We start from the raw sequence: 18,622 nt of genomic DNA, 5'->3' as shown, positions 1-18,622 counted from the left end.
TTGCTTCACCCAGCCCTCGGTTCGAGCGGGAAGTATCCGGGAAAACGGAGTTGATGCCGGCCTTCAAAACTCTGCGCTCCAAAAGGGAGGCGGGAGGGGGGAAAAACAGGTCGACCACTTGAGGTTTCCTCCTCTGGCGGGATGCTAAGTGGGTAGCTGCAGCCTTCAGGCCTGCGCTATGTGAACTCCTGAAGGGCTCTTGCGGTAGCTTTTCGGGAGCCCAGGTGTATATATGTGCCCCCCTGAGGGAGCCCTTCACTGAACCTGAGAACCCTGCTGTGGAGTTGGTGGGACTGAGTTGCTGTGCGCCCTTACGAATCCTTCCCAAATGCAGCTTTAATGATTCAGAAACAAGACCTACAGAATTCGTTGGAAGTTACTATTTTTTTATTTTTTTTTACATAAGTAAAAAGTGACCTTTCCCCATCTGGCATGGTGGTGTGCCTCAAGATTTTTTTCATGAAACAAGTGTGCCTTTGCCCAAAAAAGGTTGGGAAACACTGCATTAGCTAAAGTGGTGCTTCAGGTTAAGAACAGTTTCAGGTTAAGAACGGACCTCCAGAACGAATTAAGTACAGTGGTGCCCCGCAAGACGAATGCCTCGCAAGACGGAAAACTCGCTAGACGAAAGAGTTTTCGGTTTTGGAGGTGCTTCGCAAAACGAATCTCCTATGGGCTTGCTTCGCAAGACGATAATGTCTTGTGAGTTCCTGCTGGTTTTTTTTCCTCCCCCCCTTTTTCTAAGCCGCTAAACTGCTTATCAGCTGATCCAATCAGCAGATAAGCCACTAAAAGCCGCTAATAGCGCTAATCCGCTAATCCGTCAATGGGCTTGCTTCGCAAGACGAAAAAACCGCTAGACGAAGAGAATCACAGAACGGATTCTTTTCGTCTTGCGAGGCACCACTGTACTTAACCCGAGGTTCCACTGTACAGGCTTCTTTTTTCCACTTTTTGTTTACAAAATGGCATTGACTGCCAGCAGTAAAACAAAGATTTCCTTTGCACCATTTTTCTTTTTTAAAAAGGGGGGGGGACTGGGAAAATCTGAACAGGGTCCCTGATCTGTAAATACTGCTTCTGTTTTCCTGACTGCCTGATGTTTCGTTAGTTACGAATGTGTCATTAATATGGTGGGACGGGGCAGGGGGGGTCCGTTGTTGTGTGCTTCCTAGGAAGAAGTGAGGGTATGCTGTTCTATGGTAGGGGACTCTGAAACGGTTGTATCGTCACATTGATAATACAGTAATACCTCCGCGAACGTCCGCCCCATCGACCATCCATTTCAGTGAACGTCCGCAGCAAACCCGAAAGTACTGGAACGGGTTACTTCTGGGTTTGCAGCTCACGCATGCACAGAAGCGCTAAATTGCTCTGCGTGTGCGCGCAGAGCGGCGCTTCGTTGAGCGTCCGGGGCTCTGGAACACATCCCAGACTCAAAAAAAGGTACCACTGTAGTGCTGAGAAATTAATAAACCTAACATTTAAGAAGAATTACTTTGGCAATATATAAAAACAATGAAGGTTAATAATAATTCTTTTTTTCTGTTTTTAGGATAGAATGATGTACCCTCTTAGATCAGAGCTGTCAATCACCCCTACATGTTGCAAGCTGTAAAGGGACAGTTTGAATTAACCATGACTCTTCTTGCCACTGCTCTGTGGTGTTGCAGGCAACTCTATACATATATTGCTCATTTGCTAAAATGGTAGGTTTTATGGAGTACTTATTCCTCTGAAGTGCCACTGGCCCATGGTTAAAGTCAATGGGTGGGAGGGAAAGCACAGTCAATGGTCAGTGCAGCCAGATATTATGGTGGGCAGAGTTTGCAGGATTGCATAGTTTTCCTCTGTGTCATCCTACCCCATCCCTTTTCTCTCATGTGTGCACATGCATAGAACCATGGAATTGTAGAGTGGGATGGGACCCGAGTATTATTTAGACCAGGGATGTCCAACAGGTTGATCGCAATCTACCGGTCGATCGCGGGGCGTCCCTGGTTGATTGTGGTCAATCGCATGATCCTTATTGATTACACACACACCCCTGCAAAAAAAACCACAACCCAGCTCCTTCCCCCCAAAATAAGCTCAACAACTTTGGTCAATACAATGGGTAGATCGCTGCCTGTTGTTTTCTTAGTGGGAGTAGATCGCAGTCTCTTGGAAGTTGGACATCCCTGATCTAGACAACCCCATGCAATGCAGCTGCCCCCTACATGCACATATAAATACACACAGAAAGAGGAGACAATTACCAATTGGAGCAGTCTGGAAAGCTAGAAGTTGGGTGTGCAGTGTCCAGAGATTCAGATGACGCAGAGGGCTGCATAAGTAGGTTTTTCCAGCCCAGCATTAGAACCAAGTAACAGCCTTGCTAAAACAGATCATGAGTCCTTCTAGTCTAAGAGCAGGGAACCAGGTATCTCTGCCAGCTTCCAAGGTTTGGTATTCAGAGGTACAAGACGGACCAACATTGTAGTGTGGATTGATGCTGTTCAGCAGTCCAGCTACTCGGCTCCATTTGATTTCCCTCTCAGCTTTCCCTCCATTTTTTAAATACCGTAGTTTTCTGTGTATTAGACCCCCCCCCATGTATAAGACGCCCCCTGTTTCGGAGGACTAAAATTTAAGAAATTGGGGGGAGAGGGCACAGAGTTGTTGAATTTTTTTATGCTCACCCGCATGCGGCGCAAAATCTGCCTCTCGTCTGTCCCCTCGCTGGAAGAAGCTGTCAATCGCCTGCCCAATTGCCACAGCGTCAGCAAATCAACACTAGCCATTGACGCATCAACCAATAACACGCCCAATAGCCGCTGACAGCCACAACAGCAACCAATCAAACGTCTACCCTATGCATTACCCACGTATAAGACGACCTCCACCTTTTAGCGTAATTTTTAAAGAAAAAAACCTAGTCTTATACGTGGAAAAGTACAGTACTTCTGCAAATATCAAAATTCCCCCCACCCCAACCTCTAGTGAGACGGTGCTGCCATTTTGGGTATATAAACAATGGTCCTCACAGCCTGGACATTTGAAATAGAAAGCATTGGGCAGCCTGAATAGCAGTAGCAGGAAATTCCACATGGAGACTCCATTTTGCCATCAGGGCAAATACTTCTATATAGCGCTTTAATTTTTCCTAATCCTTTCTGAAGGGCCATCTAAGCTAGTGGCCATTTACCATATCTTGTGGTAGCGAACTATATTTGTTTTTGTGTTACACAATGAAGTGCTTCCTTCGGTCATTTACAAACCTCCTGCTCACCAGCTTCCAACAGTATAAATTATTATTATTATTATTATTATTATTATTATTATTAAACATTGCTTACTTGATGCAGACTTTCTGATTACTGTTCTTGCTGTTTGGCTTTCAGGTGGAGCAGATACCTGCAGAGAAAATTCACAAGTAATATATGCAGTACTGTGTTAATGTTCTTTTTTTGGGGGGGGGGAATTCATATAATCTTAAACAGATTCATTTTACTAACTGATACCTGCGCTTATACTTAGATAACCAAGGTGTTTCGGCTGAAGCTGATTTGCTTGGCTACTGTGCAAAAGAATGGAAAGAAGAAACAGAGCAGGCCAAACACATGAGAAAGGTAAGACTAAGAATGAGAGGGGTGAGCTACTAATACGGAAATGGACACACTGCATGGACGGCTGAGCAAAGTTCAGCTTGCTTGTTTGGCCTTCGGTTTTGTATATTTTTAACACAGAATCTCTGCTAAATGCCCGAGATATCAAGATGAGTTTGGGCACCTGCATACAGAACACAATTCCCTGTTGCAAATTACAATTTCAGCATGACCGACCCCTGTGCCATTTTCAAAGCAGGGAGGAAATTATCATCTGTTTATTAAGTTTTCCGTATATACCGGCCTTTCATTCGAGGATCAAAAGGCAATTTACAGTGTAAAGACACAAATATATGTAACTTAATAAGAAATGAAGCAATGCCCCCCCCCCAGTTTAAAAGGCCACAGGTTGTTTAATTAGCCAAAGCTCTGGGAAAAGAGGAAATGTTTTCACCTGGTGCCTTAAGATATGTAATGAAGACACCAGGTGAGCCTCCCTGGGGAGCGCATTCCACAAGAGGGGAGCCACCATAGAAAAGGCCCAGTCTCGTGTTGCCACCCTACAGACTTCTCATGGAGGAGGCACACGAAGAAGGGCCTCAGATTATGATCGCTGGGTCTGGATCAGTTCATATGTGGGGAGGCCATCCTTGGGGTAATATACTGCAATGCAGTATCTGCCTTGAAATTTGAAATATCACAAAGTTGGCATGCAAATTCAGGACACAGTGAGTGTGGTTCGATGCAATTGTAATAAATGGCTTAGTTTTAAAAGAACAAGTTGACTCATGCCTGCACCCCTTGCTTGGAGGAGGAGATCGAAACCTTCCACTTTTGAATAAAAGATGGCGTTCTGTTACCTCCACATTTGAGAAACCGTGCTTAGTTCAAAGGAACCAGGGTCATACTGGTTTCAGATTTGTTAATGAACCAGGTAGACTAAATCACAGGTTCCCACATAACTAGAAACTGGGATTTGGTCAAAAGGTGATGCTTTCAGTCCTCCCCCCTCAGATGCAGAGGAGGAGAGGGGAGCAAAGACTGTGCAAACATACAACTTGTTGCAGCTTGTTCTCCTACGAAACCAAAGTTCAAAATCCAGCTCAGCCCTCTCCCACATCAACAGACTTTCAAAGACTGCATGAAAGATGCAAGCTGCACTACAGTGTCTCCCTTTAATGCATAGATTAAGCAATAACATTGAGCACATCCCTTCGCAACGTAATTCCACTTCATTCCTTACAGCCATTTTCAAAGGGGAGCAAAGACGCAAAATAGATCATAATGTACTATCCATGACAAGGTCTCCACCTCAAAAAAAAGGGATGCTTCATCTAGTAGTACATAGGTTTATAATAAATAAAGCAGAACTCCAACTTTAAAAGCTTCCAAAACATGTGATTTTTGCTGTTGTTGTTACTAGCTAGCTTTCTACTGGTTTATTGCCTTGCCTTGCTTGCTGCCTGCCTGCTTCACCTGTAGCACATAAAGAAGTTTGTTGCCCAAGGCTAGGATATATTAAAATTACCGTATTTTTCGTCCCATAGGACGCTCCGTCCCATAGGACGCACCTAGTTTTTTTGGGGGGAAATAAAGGGGGGGAAATTTCCTTTATTCCCCCCCCCCAAAAGCAGGTCGGGGAAACCGAACCAGGTCGAGGAACAGCGGGATGGCGGCGCTGCGCCTCCCTGCTGTCCCCCGAGCTTGTGGGGCTGGCCGATGTCTGCCTGGCAGGAGGGGCGCGCTGCTTCAGGGCGCTTATCGCGCCGGGCGGCAGGCTGCTATCCGCAGCATGGGGAGCCCTGCGGGGAACTCCTGCAAGGCTCCCCACACTGCGGATGTCTGCCCGGCGCGGGGGTCACTCTGCTTCAGGGTGCCCCTCGCGCCAGGCGGCAGGCTGCTATCCGCAGCCTAGACATCCCTGCGGGACCTCCCACAGGGCTGCCTAGGCTGCGGATGTCTTCCTGAAGCCTGGAGGGCGAGAGGGGTCGGTGCGCACCGACCCCTCTCGCTCTCCAAGCTTCAGCAAAAGCCTGCATTCGCCCCATACGGCGCACCCAGATTTCCCCTTCATTTTTGGAGGGGAAAAAGTGTGTCCTGTAGGGTGAAAAATACGGTAGGCTTCTTCAAGATGCTACCGTGGTACCTTGGTTCTCAAACACCGAAAACCCAGAAGTAAGTGTTCCGGTTTTCGAATGTTTTGGGGAAGCTGAACATCCAGTGCGGCTGTCGGCTATTGTTTTTGGGGCGCCTGCACCAATCAGAAACTGCGCCTTGGTTTTCAAACTTTTCAGAAGTCAAACAGACTTCCGGAACAGATTAAGTTTGGCACTTTTGTTTTTACTATTTATTTTGCATTTTTGTTTTGGAAACTTTTTCGGTTAATTTGTTTTTGAGACTGTGTGGAACCCAGTTCAGCTACTGATCGATTTGATTGTGTGACTGCGGAAATGGATAAAAGCCCCCCATCCAAACAATGACTATCATCAGTGCAAGTAAGGAAAAATAATAATTTTTTTATCTTCTACAATACTGTCTTATTTATTTTATAGTGCAGTACATTGATTATTGCTTTCATTTTATGGATCAATGGTCTCATTAGATAGTAAAATTCATATTAAATTGCTATTTTAGGTTTTTTTTTTAAAAAAAAGTCTGGAACAGATTAATCCGTTTTGCATTACTTTCTATGGGAAAGCACACCTTGGTTTTGGAACGCTTTGGTTTTGGAACAGACTTCCAGAACAGATTAAGTTTGAGAACCAAGGGACCACTGTACTTTGTTCAGTCCCTGAATAATTGGTATCCCCGAGGTGAACACGGCTGTCTAATGGTTAGTTCCCATATATCGCATTGCAGTGAAGGAGACAGAACACAGGAGAAGGAAAATGAAACGTTCTCAGTGTCTGGAATCTTGGCCATTCAGGTATTAGAAAATTTGATAAGGTGTGTTTTCCCCCTCACCCCCACTAATTAACATGGTGCACAATCCATTGGGAAGCTCTCTGGTGGTCTTGTGTGAGATAACAACTGTGCTGCTGCGCAGCTCCCATTTGCTTAATTGAGAATTGAATTGGAGGAATTTCTCCCCGTGGGTTGCATTCCAGTGGTCAGCTCTGACTGCCACCCATTCGGCTGCTCTTGCTGATACCCAAAATTTAGCCCCTGACCTTACCTCGTGGTAGAGCTGCTTGTGATGTTCTCCTTTAGAATGGTCCTCGATCAACTGCTCCAGCCAATCATTTGTCCCCATCCAAAATTCAGGAAATACCATTCCTTGTTAATTTGGTATTTTCTCTCTTTTTCTTTTAAGGCCTATGAAGAGTTGTTTTGGAGACACCATGTGAAATATGTACGGCAGGTCAGGGGAGATAACTACTGTGTGCTGAGAGCTGTGTTGTTCCAGATTTTCAGCCAAGGTATTCCTCTTCCATCGTGGACAAAGACAACAGATGTCCTAAAGGTACGTCCTGAAACAAATGATTATATGCAAAGTGAATGATTTTCTAGTATATTAGTACATTTCCAAGCACAATTCAAAGTGTTGGTGCTGACCTTCTAAGCCCTAAACGGCCTCAGCTCAAGTATACCTGAAGGAGCGTCTCCACCCCCGTCATTCAGCCTGGATGCTAAGGTCTAACTCCGAGGGCCTTCTGGCAGTTCCCTCACTGTGAGAAGTGAGGTTACAGAGAACTCGGTAGTGGCACCCGCCCTGTGGAACGCCATCCCATCAAATGTCCAGGAAATAAACAACTATCTGACTTTTAGAAGACATTTGAAGGCAGCCCTGTTAAGGGAAGTTTTTAATGTATGGTGTTTTATTGTGTTTATAATATTCTGTTGAGAGCTGCCCATAGTGGCTGGGGAAACCCAGTCAGATGGACACACACACAGTGGTACCTCGGGTTAAGTACTTAATTTGTTCCGGAGGTCCGTTCTTAACCTGAAACTGTTCTTAACCTGAAGCACCACTTTAGCTAATGGGGCCTCCTGCTGCTGCTGCCGCGCCGCCGCCGCATAATTTCTGTTTTCATCCTGAAGCAAAATTCTTAACCCAAGGTATTATTTCTGGGTTAGCGGAGTCTAACCTGAAGCATATGTAACCTGAAGCGTATGTAACCCGAGGTACCACTGTGTTTGTGTGTGTGTGTATACATTTATTATTATTTATTATTATTATTATTATTATTATTATTATTATTATTATTATTATTATTAATGTAGTATACATAGTTCTTCCCCTTTCTGTTTTATCCTCACAACTATCCTGTGAGGTAGGTCAGGCTGAAATCAACTAGTGAGCATTATTGCCGAGTTGGGATTTCAACCCCGGGTCTCCCAGGTCCCAATCTGACACTGTACCCAATGCACCATGCTTTCATTCAGACAGAAATCCTAAAATTCCCACTGAACTCCTCCACTGGTCGCGCTCTCTTCCCTTTCAGCTCCCGGAAAAACTTCTTTATTCGCAAGGCTGCAACTGGATCCAGCAATATAGTTTTGGATCAGAACAGTACACGGGCTCCAATACATTGGGGAAATTGCGTAGATGTATTGAAACGTTGAGAAGTCAGGTGAGTGGGAAGGTATTAGCAGGATGGGTGGATTGCCCATTGTCACTATAAACTATCGCTGTGCTATGGATGAAATATTAGGGCCACAACCTTACATAGCAAGCTGCCATATCAGCCCATTGGTCTATGAAACCCACCCAGTATTGTTTACACTGACTGGCAGCAGCTATCCAGGATATCAAACAGGGTTTTCTCTAAGCGCGAACTGGAGGTGATTGGGATTGAACCTGGGATCATCATACAAAGCAGATGTCCTACCACTGACAAAATGGGAAGGAGACAATTGAGGTGCAAGGAGGCAGAACATTCAATTAGTTTAATCTGTAGATCAGTTAACAGAAGCTCTAGTCAACTAATTAGTGAGAGTAATCTTAATTGGAGAAGGTACATTTAATATTAAAGGTAAAGGGACCCCTGACCATTAGGTCCAGTCGTGGCCGACTCTGGGGTTGCAGCGCTCATCTCGCTTTACAGGCCAAGGGAGCCGGCGTACAGCTTCCGGGTCATGTGGCCAGCATGACTAAGCCGCTTCTGGCGAACCAGAGCAGCGCACGGAAACGCCGTTTACCTTCCCGCCGGAGCAGTACCTATTTATCTACTTGCACTTTGACGTGCTTTCGAACTGCTAGGTTGGCAGGAGACATTTAATATTACAGGCTTGCAAAATAGAATTAAAATACACTTTTTGATGGGATGGGGAGTGGAGTTATTCTTATTACTTCACAGTTACTGAAGAAAACGTTCACACCTTTTTTACAGAACCATAGAATCTCAAAAAGGCACCGCATTGAGTTTTCAGTGATGTGCAAATTTATTGAACTGATGTGGTTTTAAAAAGCGAGAGATTAAGTGCATCAAATAAAGGCTTGTCTCAAAGGGTACCGTTTGTTTTTAAAGCTTGATAACACACCTTTAAGGACAACTACTCAGAGCAGTGAATGGCTGAGAGCTGAGTGGCTGAACCACAGGTGTTTCAAGCTACCTTTTACACCTGTGAATCATCATTATCTGTGTGCAAGTGGGACCTGTAACAAAATCTTGCAAAGTACAAAATATTTACAATGTTCCTGCCAATCAGCACTTCTATTTCATGGTATTTCATTTCATTCCTTCTCCCCACAATTTTCTTCTCTTTACTTCCGCAGCCAGTTGGCATTCCATGACCACTGAGCATGCTCAGTCCTCGCTGGGCCATTTTGGGATTTATTTACTTTTTTGCCACCTTGATAGTATGTTCTTGTTTTGGTATTCTGCTGTCCTTGGGCTTCACTCAGCTTGCTGGTTCCTTACTCCTACTCTTAGTGCCATTTTGGACCAGAATTCAGAGAACTTGAGTTTTCTGTTAGTAAATACAATATTAAATACTTCAGCTAAAAATAAAACTGCTACTTGCTATTTAACTGTTTTATTCCTCAAGCTAACTTTTTGCCCCCACCTCTTCTGCTTTTTGTTGTTCCATGCATTATAGTGGATGGAAGTCAGTAGTATTAAAGACCCATATGAAAGAGGGAACTTGTGCAACGCCCTTTTTGCTGATGAAAGTATGGAGCACAAACTGTACGAGGCCATAAAATTCATCATGCTCTACCAAGTAATAGAAGCCTACGAATGCTTGAACAACAAGCAAGAGTGCATCCCAAGTTTTTTTAACCAGCTTTTTGTACGCGATACCTCCTTGGACCCTTTGAGCTACATGATGAATCATCTGAATGCCATAGGGGAGAGAAGAGGCCTCGATCAGGTAAATATGAGCTGGAAAGCATGTTCTTCATAACAGAGAGCACGTGTTGCGGTGGGGGCCAAAAAGGCCACCCCACTGTTGTTGGGCAAATTGGCCACATGCTGTGAATGGGCAAGGAGAGTTGCTGGAGAGAATGTTATGTTGCTAAAGTGTGGGAGGGGTCAGAGGTCTTAAATACAGGGCTTGCAGCCTGGGGCCTTCTCTTGGGCTGCGTGCACCGGATCACCCGCCCACCCTCCCTGAAAAGGGGGGGTTCGTTGTCCTCTGACCTTGCTATGCCTGTCATGGGGTCGTCTGCCTTGGGCCAGGGGCCTGGTAGGAATTTTGTCCATTTGGCTGATTGGCTGTTGTCATTTGGTTTTTGCCTACTGCGTGGCAAATTGTCACAGTTTGCAAGGTTGGTGGTTAGGCATTGGTAAAAATTGGTTGGTAGAGGGGTAAGTGCCTACCCCTCCAATGGTGGTGCTGCAAGGGAATTCCGTTAAAGGAATCCAGGGGCTTGCCATCCCTTTCATCCTAGTCCCTGGCATCGGACTTGGGCTGTGCAAGCCCCAGGGCGCATGAGGGTGAGAGATGAGGGACTGATATCCAGCTTCATTTCTCCCCAATCTGGTTCTCCCTGACCGGCTTCCACTGGAATCCGGAAGTCAGTCCTGTTCCCCTGACTGGCTTCTGCTGGAATCTGGAAGCCAGTTCTGTCCCTGGGGCAAGGGCTTCCGCTGGAATCCGGAAGTCAGTTCTGTCCCTGTGGCAAGGACAGATAGTCGTAACCAATGCCTAAGCAACCACTCACGTGTGTGTATTTAAATAAAGTTGTGGCCAAATTCATGCCAAAAACCTTAAACAAAAATTGATGTGTGAAGTGTGAGTTATTGGGGTGGCCTGGGGGACCTCGACGCGCAAAAACTAAATTCAACGATTCTGTAGCATTGAAGAAAAGCTTCAAATATGGCAGTACTTGGATGGGTTCATGAGGTTAATGCATCTTTGTCTACATCAAGAAAACAAATAATAGGGCAAGCTGTGTGCAGTAAAAAAACAAACAGATTTTTTCTTCAAGAGGCAACCTGAATTATGCTTCTGCTTCCTTTATCTCTACTAGTCACAAGGAAGGGACAATAAATACATGGGCCCTGAAGCTTCATCTCCTGAGCAGTGAAAACCTTATTTGGCCATATTTATTTTATCTGAGATTTCACAAGACATCCCCCATGCAGTTTCAAGCCTATCTTATTTGGCACCTGGATTAGTAACTGTTTTCTAAAATGAAGGAGCTCATTTTCTTTCTTAAGAAATTGAATTCTACTCTTGTTAGTTATTTGAAACATATATCTCCATCTTTTCCGCAGGAAAGCTTACAGAAGCTAACAAGAGAGTTATAAAACCATAAATTAACAGTTTAAATCATCCCTTGCAAGGAAATAAAAGAATATAGCAGCATTTTTAAATGAAGTCCAGAGGCAGTTAGAGCTACTTCAATAAAACAGCAATTTACGACCCTAATGGAATCTCACCAAACCTTCTCACAATGCTTATTCACATACATGTTTTTTCTCACATCAGATTTAAATTTCCAGAGGTATATCAGTCAGTTTCATGAGTTTTAGTAGATATTCCAGATATAGAATGCCACCCTACATGTCACAAATAGAACAAAAAATATAGGCTTGGGGTCACTCATCATGAAACTTCTATTCATTGGTTCCCACTTGTTTTTAGATGGTATTTTTCTTCACTGCCTTTAAATGTCTGAGTTACATCTTTTAATTGCTGATATGACTCCAAATCAATGTCATGTTCACACTCGACAAACTCAATTTATTATGGTTTGCTAGTGTGTAATTCTCATTCTTTTCTGCTTAACAGGTTGAACTGTTTCTCCTTGGGCATTCTCTTGAAGTCAAGATAACCGTTTACAGGTTGTGCAAGTTTAATTCAGCCGTTTCCCAAGAAAGCTACACAGACGTGTATCAGAGGGACTGGCCAGAAGTCTTTCTTCTGACTGAAGATGACCGTCACTATCACATCCCTATTATCAGGATGTAAACCTAATTTCTGGGGATGCTGTCAGAACTGCCTGCCATCGGATTCCCCTGTTGAAGAACCATAAAATATCCAAACTTTTTTTTAAGAGTGACTCTAATGCCAGGCTTAAAACTATGATCTAGGCCATTTCTCAGCTTAAGCTATCTCACAAGTTGTGAGGGTAACATGTTATAAGCCCATCTGTTCCACTCTCAAGGTCCCACCAGCAGCATATGCCTATTGATAAACATCTTTGGTAATGCCACAAATTGGATGTGAGGGTCAGTTCACACAATATTGGTTTTGTGTGCTTTTTAAGATCAGATCACATTGGGTGTATCACATAGACTTGTAAACTAATAGCCATTCCTTTTCCCCAGGGAACTAGCTCTGTGAGGGAAGTGGGAATTAACACATAATTTTCAACAATATCACCCACTTAAAATTTGCAGGGAAATCATATAGTGGCATTGCTATAAAGCCGGTATTAAGTTGGTAATATAAATGGGCGCTGTGAGGCTGTGATCTATGGACAGCTCAGTTTTACAGTGGTGCCCCGCAAGACGAATGCCTCGCAATACAAAAAACTCGCTAGACGAAAGTTTTTCCGTTCGCGATTTGCCTCGCAAGACGAATTTCCCCTATGGGCTTGCTTCGCAAGACGAAAACGTCTCGCGACTTTTTTTCTTTGACTAAAAACAAAGACATGTTTTGTTTATAAAGTTAATTTATTTTCCCTTAAATTTTTGAACTGCTCTTTACAGTATGTGTGACTTTAAAGAGCAGTTAATAAACTGTTGTTGTACCAAATTTGGCTTTGTTTGGACTTTTTTTGACCATAGGAACGCATTAATTGATTTTCAATGCATTCCTATGGGATTTCGTGCTTCGCAAGACGAAAAATTCGCTAGACGACAAAAATTGCGGAACGAATTAATTTCGTCTTGCAGGGCACCACTGTACTTATATCAGTCAGTATCGATTGATAACTATACAGTCTCCAGTGTGGCCAGTTCTGCTTACTTAACAGAAATAAGGCCCTGCATTGGGATTGCCGAAAGTAATAGTATATCAAGTCCTTCAGAAACATCACAGTATTCTTTAAAGCCACTTGCTTGCTTTGCAGTTAAAGGACCTTGTTATACATCCCATTGTAAAAAATAAAGGGGGCGGGGCGGTTACCATTGACCGTACTTTGAATCTTGTCTCCTTAGCAACCAAAGTTGTTTGCACATGTATTTTCCACATTTACACAGTTCATTCTGTGCAAAATAGTCCACAGGCAACAATTACATTGGCTCACAAAAATATGGCAGACAGATGTTGGGTAGCCATCTGACAATAAAGATGCTGGGAAGAGCTATTTGTGTTAACTCTGCTCAAGCACATCACTTCCACCACCTATAGCTGACCCAGAATGCCATGGGATTTGATAGGTCATTACTGCCAGGATGGTTATGTTGTATTAGTTTTGAATAGGATGCCTTAGAATATCCTCTGGTAGAATTCAGAGCATTGCATTCGGCCGTCATCAGAGCTGTGTATACATTCCACATTCTGTGCCAAGAAAAGGAAAAGCCTGCCACCTAAGTAAATTTCCATAGTTCTGTAATTTGCACTATACTGCATACTTTTTTCTGGTTTTGCCTGCCATTTAGAAAGCCAAAGAGTTGCGCAAGGCACTGCTGCCATATCGCTAGCCAATGGAAATCTTATTAAACTGCCCCGGTGACTGCTGAAATCTCACCTGCAAACTTTCAAACATACATTCATAGCCATAAGGATTAGTGACCTACTCTTATTATTATTATTACTTTGAAAAAGCTGAGATTCTCATACTGCTGAATTATCCAATCAATGTCCCTTTTTGCACTCCTTGCACTCATATGGAGTCACAACATATGCAGAGCCTAGGCTGTATTCTTTTTTAGAAAGAGTAAATGCAAGTATCTCAAAGTAATCGCTGCAGTACCCTATTCCCCTCAAAATGTACTTAAACATTTTCAACTTGCATTTTTGGTGAAAAAGTTAAGGCTCTGGCTTTGTAATACTGAACAGATTTCATATTGATTCATTTCTTTGAAGAATGGTTTGTAAATCACTTATGATCTTTACATCAGTGTTGTTTAATCTTCCTAAGAATAGATCATATTAAGCACTGTGTGCTTTTGGTAGCAGAGGCTAAATTTATTCCGTGTTGTAGAGCAAATTTCTCTTTCCAGTTTGTGTATATATGCGTTGCGCAAAACTGTAATATCAAAATGAGTTGTCGAGTATTGTAAGTAAGCTCCGGTTGTTGTGTTGATTTGAAGTCTTCTGTGACTTTGCAAACTTCAAAACAAATCTAGAGCCCTCCACTTGCTTAAATAAATATATTTATTACTACAGGCTTCGACTCCTCACGTTGCTTGCTAACTCTGCCAACCCCACATCTCATTGACTCCACTACCACAACTCTCTGCTACATTTTGTCCAGAAATCTGACCCACCCAGTTACTTGCCTTGCCTTATTCTGTTGTGTGTGCATGCAAATGGGCAGGCAGGTGGTGGTGATGATCATGGGGAGACTGTCTGGGCCACCTGCCTGCTTCCTTGCTCTTCTAGCCTGCTTCATGATGGCTCCAACCTCTGTTGTCCTTGTACAGTGCATATTGCTGCCTAAAGGTAAAGGTAAAGGGACCCCTGGCCATTAGGTCCAGTCATGACCGACTCTGGGGTTGCGGCACTCATCTCACTTTATTGGCCAAGGGAGCTGGTGTTTGTCCGCAGACAGCTTCCAGGTCATGTGGCCAGCATGACTAAGCCGCTTCTGGTGAACCAGAGCAGCACACGGAAACGCCATTTACCTTCCCGTCAAAGCAGTACCTATTTATCTACTTGCACTTTGACGTGCTTTCAAACTGCTGGGTTGGCAGGAGCAGGGACCGAGCAATGGGAGCTCACCCCGTTGCGGGGATTCGAACCGCCTACCTTCTGATCGGCAAGTCCTAGGCTCTGTGGTTTAACCCACAGCACCACCCGCATCCCATATCGCTGCCTACTGGCAGCCAAAACAAAATTTAAAAAAATCCTTCCAGTAGCACCTTAGAGACCAACTAAGTTTGTTATTGGTATGAGCTTTTGTGTGCATGCACACTTCTTCAGATTGTCTTCAGAAGAAGTGTGCATGCACACAATGAGCTCATGCCAATAACAAACTTAGCTGGTCTCTTAACGTTCTACTGGAAGGATTTTTTTTTATTTTGTTTCGACTATGGCAGACCAACACGGCTGCCTACCTGTTTCTGGCAGCCACAAATGACCATTTCCCCCCCTTATAAAAACACTGTATAGTAAGATAAACTTATCCATTCATTTACATACTTTTGCTAATACTACACTTTTTGTACTTGATCACTGTAAACTCTGTCTAGCTATACCTGACTTAAAAACATGGAAGAAAGGGAAAAACAGAAAGAACTACAGTGGTGCCTAAAGACGAAAAGAATCCGTTCTGTGATTCTCTTCGTCTAGCGGCTTTTTCGTCTTGCGAAGCAAGCCCATTGACGGATTAGCGAATTAGCGCTATTAACGGCTTTTAGCGGCTTATCTGCTGATCAGATCAGCTGATAAGCGGCTTAGCAGCTTAGAAAAAGGGGGGAGGGGAAAAAACCCAGCAGGAGCTCGCAAGACATTGTCGTCTTGCGAAGCAAGCCCATAGGAAATTTGTTTTGCGAAGCACCTCCAAAACGGAAAACTCTTTCGTCTAGCGAGTTTTCCGTCTTGCGAGGCATTCGTCTTGTGGGGCACCACTGTATACTTATTTCCCCTCTGGAAGGCTTGAGGCATGTAGCAAAACTCCACAGATGCACTTCGGGGTTTGTTTGTTTTTTACGATCCAAGTGGTGTATAAATTTTATGACACCCCACAACAGAATCAAATTTCTCTACCCATTGAAGTTAACGGACATAACTAAGGTTCTTTCATTTCAATGGCTCTAACTTAGCGATACACAACCCAAGATACAAACGTAGATATATACAATTAACTCACATCTTTTGTGGGGGTTATTGAGTGTATAAGCAAAATTGTGTAAAGCCAGGAAGCCCCAAGACTGCCCCTGCAAGTTGGAGGGAAGGAGGCATGAGGGCTCCTGAAAAGGTCCCAAGGCCATTGTGCCACATTTCCAAAACTAGGTAAGCTTCCGATTGCAGCTCTGCCAGATGTTGGGGGAGAAGAGAGATAAATAAATAGAGAGTGGGTTTCTCCGCTCTTCGTTTATTTATTTCCCACCATCACACATGCAAAGCTGCGGTCGCATAACTAAAATAAACAGAAGTTGAAAGTTATCTGTATTCGTTTCACAGTCGTTAGTTACATGTATTGACATAGGACTCTTGTTACAATTAGCTATAAAGCCTGAAACAATGGCGAAGAAGCAGCATCAACATTTTGTATCTCAATTGATAGCCTAGTTTGTAAATCTGTGTCAAACCAAAATAATCTGGGTATCAGCTGACCAGCGAAGAGCAAACATGAGGGAATTGGTTGCTTCTTTCTGCCATGAGGAAAGAAGTAGCTCTTCCGTTTCTGACAAACCTATATAGCTTTCCTTCCTTAAGCTAAAAGCATTTAAAAAACCCCCAAAGTTTTGAATTTTGTCTGTCTGGAATTCCAAACATTCAAATTCACAGCCCTCTTTACCTCCCAAAGCTTACCTCCTAGGCCCTTGCCACACCTTTTTGGGCTAGTTGGTTTTAAATGGCCACGGTCCCTTTGCACACTTCTCTCAGTACTTTTTCCTACAGTCACAGGTTTGTTCTGTCAACATCCATCACAGTTAATTCAGAAGTGGGTTGTTTGCCCCCCACAGCAGGAGACAAATCAGCAGCATCTGCCTCCTACCAGCTCTGTATCCACACTGAGCCAGGAGGGCTCTGAGACACCTTTCCTGTCCCTCTGTCTCCATGGCAACCAAACTCCCCACATTATTACATACAACCTGAAGGTTCAGGGCCCAGCTTTAAGGGGGGAAGGCAGTAGCAGCTGTGAGGCATTTAGTAAACAGGGCAGGTGATGACTAGGAAAAGAGACGAGTTAAAGGGCAATATACTCATTTCTCCCTACTCTCTGTTCATTATTTAATTTATTTATATCCAGGCTTTTCAGCTGAAGTGCTCCAAGTGGCTAACAGCGCTTACAAAACACAACAGAAACACAAACATGAAGAACTGAAGCAGGCCCTAGTACCCTTCCCTGCCAGCTTTCCCCCTCCTCCCTTTTGTTTCTCCCATTTTCATAGCTTGCTTTTCACCCTCCCGACAGACACAACGCTTCAGAAATCCTTGTGCATTCTGGCTGCCATGTACCGTATTTTTCGCTCTATAACACGCACCCGACTATAACACGCACGTAGTTTTTAGAGGAGGAAAATCCGTAGGCATGCCACCCGTAGGCATTCCCTCCATAACACGCACAGACATTTCCCCTTACTTTTTAGAAGGAAAAAAGTGAGTGTTATGGTGCAAAAAATACGGTAAGTGCAAAGGAAATGGAGTGTCTCCCCACTTTTAACCATTTCTTTCGACATTCCTCTGTAGGAGTGCATTTCTTGTCCTGTGGTCAAGAATGGCACCATTTCAACGTTAGAGGGCAGCAGACAACCGCCACATGAGGAAAAACTGGCTTTTAAAAAGATAGGGACAGTTTTTCTACCTTGTTTTTGTTGTTGTTCCTTCTAGCAGCCAGAAGTAAAATCCTGGTTCTGGCTGATGTAGCCCAAAGGTAAAATAATGGCCACTGTTCCTTTAATGTAGCCGAAAGGTAAAATGGGAATATATGAGCACATGTATCTAGCTATGAATATATTTTCATAACTAGAGTAATAATTTGCCTGCTGCACTTTTAATGGCTAGGCCAGGGCTTTTTTTCAGCCAGAACTTGCCCCTTTCAAGTAGGTGCCATTGCCATTAAAAGAGAACAAGGGAGGTGTTCATGGTGAGCTCTTTTTCTAGAAACATGGCACTAGGCTAGAGGAAACGGCAACAGCATGGTTTTTTTTTTTTTAATGGGTATAAATTGGTGTCACCCAGTTGACCATAGCTGTCAACTTTTCCTTTTTCTTGCGAGAAATCCTATTCGGAATAAGGGAATTTCCCTTTAAAAAAGGGAAATGTTGACAGCTATGCTGTTGACCCAAGAAATGGGGGAATTATATAGAAAGAAAGAATTCCTCTGAAATCAATGCCTTCTTTAAGTTGACCTCTTAGCAGTGTGGTCGGAATTGCTGGGAGCAAATACTGAGAGGGTAAGCCTTGCACCACTTCAAGTCTGGAAGTAGAGAGGTCACATCATTTAATTGCTCCTCCATTCAAAAATAAATAAATTCTCCTGTGGTGTATGTGTGTGTAAACATTGAGAATCATGGTGGCAACTAATTTTCCAGGCTGCCCTCTCCGAGGTGGTGATGGCAGGCAAAGCTTCTATTACTCCAACTGACTTGGGGTGGGGCGTATCTAGAGAGACGACTGATGTAACATGCATTTAGAGCAGTGCAGTTGAGCTGCCTTTGATGGAGGTTGAGATATTGAGAGGTGCGATGTTGGCAGGAGGAGCACAGTTGTCAGCTAACCCATTGGTAAGTTCCCTGATATGCGCCCCATGCTATTTCTCTTCAGAAATCAGGTTTATTCTTTAACTCTGCACACACTATACA

At 43.7% G+C, this 18,622-nt stretch overlaps 2 protein-coding genes across 5 annotated transcripts in view; one reads left to right on the top strand and one right to left on the bottom strand.

The window, feature by feature from the left end:
- Positions 1-6,900, bottom strand: part of LOC309538817 (uncharacterized protein) — a 62,346-nt gene extending 55,446 nt beyond the window's left edge. For both annotated transcript variants that reach the window (XM_082234725.1, XM_082234724.1), the window contains exons 1-2: positions 6,763-6,900; positions 3,339-3,396 (exon numbers count right to left, since the gene is read on the bottom strand). In XM_082234725.1, coding sequence (XP_082090851.1) covers positions 3,339-3,396; positions 6,763-6,861 — 157 coding nt within the window. In that variant the 5' untranslated portion in view covers positions 6,862-6,900. The remainder of the gene's footprint in view (positions 1-3,338; positions 3,397-6,762) is intronic.
- The window catches only part of OTULINL (OTU deubiquitinase with linear linkage specificity like), a 28,492-nt gene extending 16,024 nt beyond the window's left edge, over positions 1-12,468 (top strand). For all 3 annotated transcript variants that reach the window (XM_082234637.1, XM_082234636.1, XM_082234638.1), the window contains exons 2-8: positions 1,556-1,709; positions 3,384-3,415; positions 3,520-3,611; positions 6,901-7,050; positions 8,033-8,161; positions 9,630-9,902; positions 11,769-12,468. In XM_082234637.1, the coding sequence (XP_082090763.1) occupies positions 1,603-1,709; positions 3,384-3,415; positions 3,520-3,611; positions 6,901-7,050; positions 8,033-8,161; positions 9,630-9,902; positions 11,769-11,948 (963 nt within the window). In that variant the 5' untranslated portion in view covers positions 1,556-1,602 and the 3' untranslated portion in view covers positions 11,949-12,468. The remainder of the gene's footprint in view (positions 1-1,555; positions 1,710-3,383; positions 3,416-3,519; positions 3,612-6,900; positions 7,051-8,032; positions 8,162-9,629; positions 9,903-11,768) is intronic.
- Positions 12,469-18,622: the final 6,154 nt, after the last annotated feature.

Source organism: Podarcis vaucheri (assembly GCF_965113315.1).
Source record: "Podarcis vaucheri genome assembly, chromosome: 8".
Lineage (NCBI taxonomy): Eukaryota > Metazoa > Chordata > Lepidosauria > Squamata > Lacertidae > Podarcis > Podarcis vaucheri.
Note: the sequence above shows the minus strand (reverse complement) of the source record. Positions and strands in the feature narration are given on the sequence as shown.